This window comes from Stegastes partitus, unplaced genomic scaffold (assembly GCF_000690725.1).
Source record: "Stegastes partitus isolate 25-593 unplaced genomic scaffold, Stegastes_partitus-1.0.2 Scaffold309, whole genome shotgun sequence".
NCBI lineage: Eukaryota > Metazoa > Chordata > Actinopteri > Pomacentridae > Stegastes > Stegastes partitus.
The window spans coordinates 563,740-573,346 of NW_007578040.1; the positions used below are offsets into that span (position 1 = coordinate 563,740).

Genomic DNA, 9,607 nt, shown 5'->3' on the forward strand with positions numbered 1-9,607 from the left:
AGTCTGCAGAACTTCAGCTGCAGAGCTGCAGGGGATCCCAGGGTTAATAACGTCTTCAATCATACATCCATGACACCCATACTGACTAATACACACACACACACAAAGATTCCTATCTCTCTTTGCCTCAAAGGCCGACACAAGGGTGCCCTAATCCCGTCTCAATAGCTGTGAGGGAGTGTGTGTGTGTGTGTGTGTGGTGGGTGCCACATGGGCTTATGTGGATGAGATGGTATGCTCCGTGGTCCCGGTCCCCAAACATCCCTTCTCCACACACACAAACCTCAAAGGCTGCTAGGTTGTGTGGGGCGCCAGTGTGTCCGAGACATACTGAGACAGATAGAGCTTCATTATCATTTACTAGGAGATTGAAACAGCAGGAGACCGTCACATGGAGTGAGACACACAGAGAGAAAGAGGTGGAGAGAAAGAGGGAAGGAGGGGTGTGTACAGCACTGCCCGTTTAATCAATTGCTATGTTTTATATTTTCATTATAATCCTTTCCTTGTATTAAAAGTAAAGTTCTATTTCCATCTTCAAAACTGAAAATGATTGCTTTGTTATTGTAAGATGGAATTATTGATAGACAGAAGGAGATGCAGAGGTACAAAAGGCACAGATTGAGACAGAGGGTGAATACTGTAAGTAAGTAATGCCTACGCTTCAGTGATCTCAGCATGTATATGTTTGTGTGTCTGTGTGTTTGTGTGTGTTGGAGGGGCCTCTGTAGAAGGCACCTTAAAGCTCATGCCCTCAGTAGGGGTAAAGCTCTCTTCAGAAGTTGCATTGCACTCTCCCACGCTGCCAGGATCAGAGAAAGTGGTCAAACATCAGTTACCTTTACATGCACACAATGATGTGCCTATTATCCAGAGACAAAGATCTTAGAGAGCGACATCCTCACTAGTCCGGTACATTCTGTGTGCAAGCAAAGTTAGTGCAAGCATTCAAGTTGCAGCTGTGAAAACAGCAATCAAAACTTCAGCCATAGAGACAATTGCACTACTAATCAGGATGAGCTTATATGTTTGATTTTTTGGTCATTTTTATTAATGTCAGCGTCTTATGCAAAACATTCACAGTCAGCTGGGACTGCAACTAATGATTACTGTCACTTTTTGTCATATTTTTGTATTTTGATTGTATTGTCCTTTTTTTTTTTTAAATTGGCCAATACAATTTTTCTAGAGTTTAATGTGATACAGTCAGATTCCTTTGTTCTGAACAAAAAAAACTGTATTAAATTCAAAATTATTAAATTTACAAAAACACACAAAAAGCAGGAAATTCTCACACTGAACAAGTCGCAACCTGCAAAGGTTTGAATTAAAAACAACTACTCAAACAATGAATCAATTAGCCAAATTGTTGAGTGACAAATCAGACGAACGAGCTAATCATTTTAGTACTAATCACAAACCGCTATTAGCTTAATTTGAGCGTTGTTGCATTACATTTCTTTTTGTGTGTGTGTGAGCGCATATGGGGGACGTCGATGAAGACGTCAGCTTAACAAAAGAAACTTTAGAGGCTAATTAATGGTCAATCAATTACAGGGTGAGTGCAAAAGTGGTCGCAGATTAGAAAAATAAAAAATACAAAAAATACAAAACTAGAGCGAGAGAGGAAAAGACAGCAAAGACACAGAGAGAGAGAGAGAGAGAGCGAGAGAGAGAGAACTGAGGGGAAAACAGTGAGGTGCAGAGAGATAATTGGGCTGTCCGGAACAAGGGCATGGAGAGAGGCCTCCAACGCCTCTGTGTGTGTGTGTCCCATGAAAGAGTTCTCTTTTCTGACAAATACATTGTTTTGATCAGTGTGTGTGGGGACCGCTGTCTCTGTGTGCTGTCCCCCTCTGAGACCCGGTCCGTGTGTGAGCGTTTGTGTGTGCGTACGTGACCCATAGTGAGATGACAGAGTTGTAGAGCATCCTGCCGTTACGCTTTGTCTCACAGAGTGCATTTGATCCACCAGCGCACGCACACAGACACACACACACACAGACACAGACGGACACACACAACCCTGGGAGGCCTGTGCTGGGACAGAGAACACAGGGGAGAGAGGGATGAGAGGGAGAGAGGCTGGGTGAAGGTTAGGACTCTGAGTTTGTTACCACCCAACAGAAAATTAACTTTTCTGCTTTTTTTTTTTTTTTTACTCTCTCTCTCTAATGCATATCAAAGCAAGTTTGGGGATAATTCTATGCCTTTACGGTGAACTGTTTTAAATTGCAAACCTGGAAACCGAGCATCTCTTTTTAACAATGGTTACTGTTGATGAAGTGAAATGACGGTGATGTGATGCCAATTCTTTCCATATTGCATTATACAATGAGCATTCTGTTCCTGCTTGTAATTATCAACATTACTTTCACAGTGGGCAGAAGATAAATAAGTGATTCAAACAACATATCAGACAGACAGAGGCAAACACAGCCTGATAGGGAGCTATCAAATATGACTGAGAAGAAGAAGATAGAGCTTGACCCCAGCTCCAGAGCTTCCTAAATGAGAACCCTACACACAAGTAATGGTTGAGTGCTGCAGAATTACTGATGAGGTTTCACCTCTGAGACTGAAAATATTAGAGGAAAAGAGGAAAGAGAAACAATGTGAGGAGAGAGTGCAATGCAATGTGTGTGGATGGCCAGAAGGCAGGAAGGAGGGAGGGAGGGAGGGAGGGAGGGTGGACACATAGAGGAAAGTCCATACTGCGGTCAGACTCATCATTACAATTCCACCACCAGTACTGCTGCACAAACACACATCCTCATTGCTCATGCTCTCCATCAGTCTCATCCTCTCTCTCGTTACCGCCGCTTTGCTAATTGACCAGCGGAGAAGGACCAGGTGGCATCGTCCCTGTCACGCCGACACACACACGACGCATTTACGCCAGCCTCATCACACACCGCCGCAACATAAATTAGCTCCTCGGTTTGCGTTGGGGGGACGGATCCCTAAAGTCCTTCCTTTCTCCATGCATGCACATACACAATTCTTAACCCTTTACTAGTCCGGGATAGGAAACTTCTTTGAGTGCCGGAGTGCCCACAAGCCTCACACCTTCCCTACCTCTCTCTGTCTCTGTATAAGCTGCTGGGGGTCCCCTGGGTGTCTACCCTCCATTACTGCCCTTCCCTGCTCCTGTCAAACCCCTCCATCCCCAAACTATATGAGGCTATGTGTGTGTGTGTGTTAGAGAGTGTGTTTGGTCCCTCGAGGCGCAAAGAGGCCGTAAACCAAGCCAGGCGATTGATGGGGAGGACAGCGAGGGAGGAAGAAATGGAGAGAGAGAGGGAGAGGGAGAGAGGGAGGGATGGAGCGAGGGACGACGGGATGGACGGGAGGAGAGAGCAACAGAGGCGCTGGGAGAAAAGAAAAGAAGTGCAGCGAAGAAGAGAGCAGTGGACGGAAGGAGGAGGAGGAGGAGGAGGAGGAGGAGTGTGCACCTCTCTGGGGGGCTCGCTCAAGGTGTGTTTCCATGGCAACCAGGGGCGGCAGGGGGTGGTGGTGTTGAGGGTGGCGGTGGGGGCCGATATGGGAGGATGGGGTGGTGGTGGTGGATGGTGAGCTTGACCCATTGGTAGTGTGGGGGCTGGAGAATATACACACTCGCACATTCATGCACACACACAACCTGCTGCAGTGCTGGAGGGGTCCCAAGAGTGCCCCCCACCTTTACTCACCCTCTCCCCCCCCTCTCTCACTCTCTCTCTCACACACACACACACACACTCACACACACACACAAACACAGAAAGAATGCTGCAGTGCTGAGGTCCCGCGAGTATCCAACACCCACACACATTCTCCCTCCCTCCTCTCATCTTCCATTTTCCCTTCTCGGTTTCCATCACTCTCTGTGAGGTAATTGTTAATATTTTCATCACTTGTTTACTCCCCGTCTCACTGTGGTGTGGATTTTTTTATTTTTTTTTGACATACAGATGAATGGAGACGCGACGACTTATGGCCGCCCTCAAACAGAAGAAGCCCACATGGTGTGAAACAAACTGCCTCTGACCCAATCATTTGAAGACATGTAGGTCAGATTTCAGCCTGCAACTTTAATTCCGCGCGATTTCTCACAACTTATGAACAAAGTTTGTGTTTTGCTTCAGTTTCTCGTGGCAGCAAATGTTGTTTAAACCTCAATGATGAACAGAGCAATCTCAGGCGACACAATGACCCATTCAAAGTGACCGGTGACACACAGATAGGTGGTTTGAACGGGGCATAAAAGGCTCCTCATCTTGAAGTTGTGCAACTAATGCAAACACAGTAGACTAACAGAAAGGAGCTGCGGTTACTTTTCCAATCAAACACAACTTTGCAGATTTGCAGATTGCAGAATTCAAGGTCTGATGGAATTTATGGGGTTTCAGCGCCGGCAACATCAAATCCACAAAAGAAAGCAGCGTGGTTCAACAGAAAACAAAACATGAACACTATTAGTAGGCTGGAGAGGAACAAATCAAGCCTTCATATGCGACTAATAAAGAAAGATGACAGCTCTGAACCGCCGATCACCCTCCTCCCTCCGTCTACTCCTTCCCTATTGGACGCATTCCTCATTTGCACATCTGACATTACCCTGTAATAACTACTTCCAGTGGAAAACTCTCCCTCTCGCACACATAAAACGCACAAACACACACACACGCAGACAGACATATTATTGGCAGACGAGAAGAGCATATGGTGATGACCAGTTTGTGCACAAATTGAGCATATTTGTGTAGTGCATAAGTGCATGTGTGTCTTGGAAGGAGACCGTGTGTGTAAAGCCTGTGTGTGTATAGCAGCTTGGATTTTCCCTATCAGATTACATAACAGTAGGAAGCTGGAGCGCTCTGTCCTGTCGAAGCCAAAAGCCTCTCACTAACACACACATGTGCATAATGTAGATACGCACACACACACACAAATCGTACATCATCATTGACTCTCGCGCTCTTTGGTTGTGGGTTATTTTATGGATACGGTTACATTATAAATTTTAGCTTTAACTTCTGGTGCTTGGATGTTTCTGTGGCAAAACACAAACCCATCAATGGATTTTTGAGTTCATTGGCTTTCTGTTTATAGCATTTGTGCATAAATGAGTAAAAAAAAAAGTGAATGAAAAAGTGAATCAGTGCAAAAGAATAAAACACAGATGAAGTAAAGGTCATGTTTTCTTACAACATGAACTTTTATACATGGTATGAAGTTATTTTCCTGATATAAAATTGGTATGAGCTAAACTCGATACTTTACTGGAAAATTAACCCCCTGAACCTCAGAACCCGTTGCAGGTTTGAAAGGCATGTTATCTTTTTAAAAAAAATGCAGAACTTACACCATGTATGAGAGCAAGACTTTATAGCAACTTTCTGTAATGTGCCGTTCTGTTGAAAAATCAAGCACATCTTCGCTTAAAATCAGGATATTTCAACTGTGCCAAAAATACTTAACAGATTCTGTGAAAACAAAAAAACGTTTGTGACATCTGACTCAACTGCAACCAAAACTCAGGGAACAAAAACTCAGAGATTATTCAGTTGAACTGGGCTGTGTATACACAGAGCCGATAGGAGATAAATATGGAAACAAATTAAAAAATGGAAGCAGGAAATCCATCTGTAGCATGTAGATCAACTGTTTTTTTTTCAACAGAACACCACTTTTAAAAAATGTCATGTTTGACTCCAATTTTCATTTTTTTTCTTTATTTCTTTCTTTTTGATTTAAGGCATTATAACTTTGTTGTCCTTGTGGTTGTGCTGTTCTCATAAAGGTGCAGGACTTTATACTGCAGTGAAAACTAAGCCCAAAGTGAGCAAAAATGTGACTGGAGCAAAAAAACAAAAACAAAAAAAGCCTAGAAGCTTGTGGTTCAAAGGGTTCAAGTAGGATGGAAAATTTAAGACATGGTTTAAATGAACGTTTGTTAAAAAATGTATTTAGCAANAAATGCTTGGGGTCAGAATGCTATGTAGTGCACTGTGTGTTTTGATATTTCTCTATCACAGCCAGCATTAAGGTTTATATCAAACTGTGCCACTGTAGCCCTTCTGTGGAATCGGACCACACAAACCAGCCTCCACTCCCTGCACGCATCAGTGAGCCTTGGATGTTGATGACTCTGTTGCTGGTTCACCGGTTGTCCTTTCTTGGACCACTGCATACTGGGAGCACCCTACATGATCTGCCGTTTTAAACAGGCTTTGACCCACTCTTCTAACCGTCGCAATCTGGGCCTTGTCAAAGTCGCTCAGATCGTTACGCTTCCCCGCATATCCAGCTTCCAACGCATCAACTTCAAGAAGAGCTTCTAATATATTTCACCCCTTGACACTGTAACAAGATAATCAATGCCATTACCTTCACCTGTCAGTGATTTTAATATTGTGGCTGATCGATCGCACTGAGTATATTACACATCTCTTTGTTTCTGTATCTGTTTAAAACACGAAATCATACGGGACAAAAGTGAGAGGGAGTTATCTGTGCTACTGTCCTTGAAGGTAAATGTGTGTGCGTCTGTCTCTCACCTGTGAAGCAGACGGGACACTTGAAGGTACCTCCCATGCCTTCGAAGCTGTGCTCTATCAGGTGGCAAAGCAGCTTGGCAGGTGAATCAAACATCTGGTTACACAGCTTGCACTCGTGATTGATGCCCTCCTCTGCAAATAGGAGACAGACACGCATGTGTAGGCTGGATTAGACAACATAAAAACAGGAACATATGACATCATTTTGGAATATTAATACAACATTAATGACAGATGTTTTGTGCACACCTAGAAAATTTTACACAAATATGCATGTAATTTACTGATCCGTGCAAAACAATACACAAAACCCTGCGAAATTGGTAGATATAAGAATAAACTTGTACATGGCAGTGACAGGAACACCGAATACAGCTTCACTATAAATGACTGATGTGAAATCCTTGTAAGAAATGAAGAAAACTGAGATCGCATTCAAATAGGATCGGTGACACACAAGAGATCCACAACCAACCTCCATCCTCACTTGGGGATTATACTAGTGTTTCTGTGTGTCTGTGTCTATTTTAAGAAGGCGTGAGTGACATCACAGCACCCATGGTGAAAGGCCAGATGAAGGTGGGCGTCGTAAACACACACATGCACACACACACACATGCACCCCTCGACGGTCAGGTCTCCCGCCTGTTGTCCTTATCGCCGTTGTACCATACAGGACCGATGCCCCAGTCGCCCACGCACACTGTGTGGGGCCGCACACACATGCACACCATAGGACAGTACTGCCGGGAGACATCAGATGGTGTCTTCTGTGGGCCAATCTGTGACCCCCTGTGGGGTCGCACACATACACACAAACATGCACACACACACACACACACACACACCCTGACTCACAAACAATTCACGGAGAACACAATCTGTGTCCCTTTTCCCTTTTTGTCACTTATCTCATGTCCTGTAAGTGCAAACGTACACACACACACACACACACACGCACACACATTCAAACAGTCTGCAGAACTTCAGCTGCAGAGCTGCAGGGGATCCCAGGGTTAATAACGTCTTCAATCATACATCCATGACACCCATACTGACTAATACACACACACACACAAAGATTCCTATCTCTCTTTGCCTCAAAGGCCGACACAAGGGTGCCCTAATCCCGTCTCAATAGCTGTGAGGGAGTGTGTGTGTGTGTGTGTGTGGTGGGTGCCACATGGGCTTATGTGGATGAGATGGTATGCTCCGTGGTCCCGGTCCCCAAACATCCCTTCTCCACACACACAAACCTCAAAGGCTGCTAGGTTGTGTGGGGCGCCAGTGTGTCCGAGACATACTGAGACAGATAGAGCTTCATTATCATTTACTAGGAGATTGAAACAGCAGGAGACCGTCACATGGAGTGAGACACACAGAGAGAAAGAGGTGGAGAGAAAGAGGGAAGGAGGGGTGTGTACAGCACTGCCCGTTTAATCAATTGCTATGTTTTATATTTTCATTATAATCCTTTCCTTGTATTAAAAGTAAAGTTCTATTTCCATCCGAAACTGAAAATTATTGCTTTGTTATTGTATGATGGAATTATTGATAGACAGAAGGAGATGCAGAGGTACAAAAGGCACAGATTGAGGCAGAGGGTGAATACTGTAAGTAAGTAATGCCTACGCTTCAGTGATCTCAGCATGTATATGTTTGTGTGTCTGTGTGTTTGTGTGTGTTGGAGGGGCCTCTGTAGAAGGCACCTTAAAGCTCATGCCCTCAGTAGGGGTAAAGCTCTCTTCAGAAGTTGCATTGCACTCTCCCACGCTGCCAGGATCAGAGAAAGTGGTCAAACATCAGTTACCTTTACATGCACACAATGATGTGCCTATTATCCAGAGACAAAGATCTTAGAGAGCGACATCCTCACTAGTCCGGTACATTCTGTGTGCAGCAAAGTTAGTGCAAGCATTCAAGTTGCAGCTGTGAAAACAGCAATCAAAACTTCAGCCATAGAGGCAATTGCACTACTCATCAGGATGAGCTGATATGTTTGATTTTTTGGTCATTTTTATTAATGTCAGCGTCTTATGCAAAACATTCACAGTCAGCTAGGACTGCAACTAATGATTACTGTCACTTTTTGTCATATTTTTGTATTTTGATTGTATTGTCCTTTTTTTTTTTTAAATTGGCCAATACAATTTTTCTAGAGTTTAATGTGATACAGTCAGATTCCTTTGTTCTGAACAAAAAAAACTGTATTAAATTCAAAATTATTAAATTTACAAAAACACACAAAAAGCAGGAAATTCTCACACTGAACAAGTTGCAACCTGCAAAGGTTTGAATTAAAAACAACTACTCAAACAATGAATCAATTAGCCAAATTGTTGAGTGACAAATCAGACGAACGAGCTAATCATTTTAGTACTAATCACAAACCGCTATTAGCTTAATTTGAGCGTTGTTGCATTACATTTCTTTTTGTGTGTGTGTGAGCGCATATGGGGGACGTCGATGAAGACGTCAGCTTAACAAAAGAAACTTTAGAGGCTAATTAATGGTCAATCAATTACAGGGTGAGTGCAAAAGTGGTCGCAGATTAGAAAAATAAAAAATACAAAAAATACAAAACTAGAGCGAGAGAGGAAAAGACAGCAAAGACACAGAGAGAGAGAGAGAGAGAGCGAGAGAGAGAGAACTGAGGGGAAAACAGTGAGGTGCAGAGAGATAATTGGGCTGTCCGGAACAAGGGCATGGAGAGAGGCCTCCAACGCCTCTGTGTGTGTGTGTCCCATGAAAGAGTTCTCTTTTCTGACAAATACATTGTTTTGATCAGTGTGTGTGGGGACCGCTGTCTCTGTGTGCTGTCCCCCTCTGAGACCCGGTCCGTGTGTGAGCGTTTGTGTGTGCGTACGTGACCCATAGTGAGATGACAGAGTTGTAGAGCATCCTGCCGTTACGCTTTGTCTCACAGAGTGCATTTGATCCACCAGCGCACGCACACAGACACACACACACACAGACACAGACGGACACACACAACCCTGGGAGGCCTGTGCTGGGACAGAGAACACAGGGGAGAGAGGGATGAGAGGGAGAGAGGCTGGGTGAAG

At 44.0% G+C, this 9,607-nt stretch overlaps 1 protein-coding gene across 1 annotated transcript in view; it reads right to left on the reverse strand.

The window, feature by feature from the left end:
* The window catches only part of LOC103358435 (zinc finger protein 423-like), a 28,134-nt gene extending 21,032 nt beyond the window's left edge, over positions 1–7,102 (reverse strand). The window contains exons 1-2 of the mRNA XM_008283404.1: positions 7,099–7,102; positions 6,543–6,674 (exon numbers count right to left, since the gene is read on the reverse strand). Coding sequence (XP_008281626.1) covers positions 6,543–6,674; positions 7,099–7,102 — 136 coding nt within the window. The remainder of the gene's footprint in view (positions 1–6,542; positions 6,675–7,098) is intronic.
* Between the last annotated feature and the right edge of the window lie 2,505 nt (positions 7,103–9,607).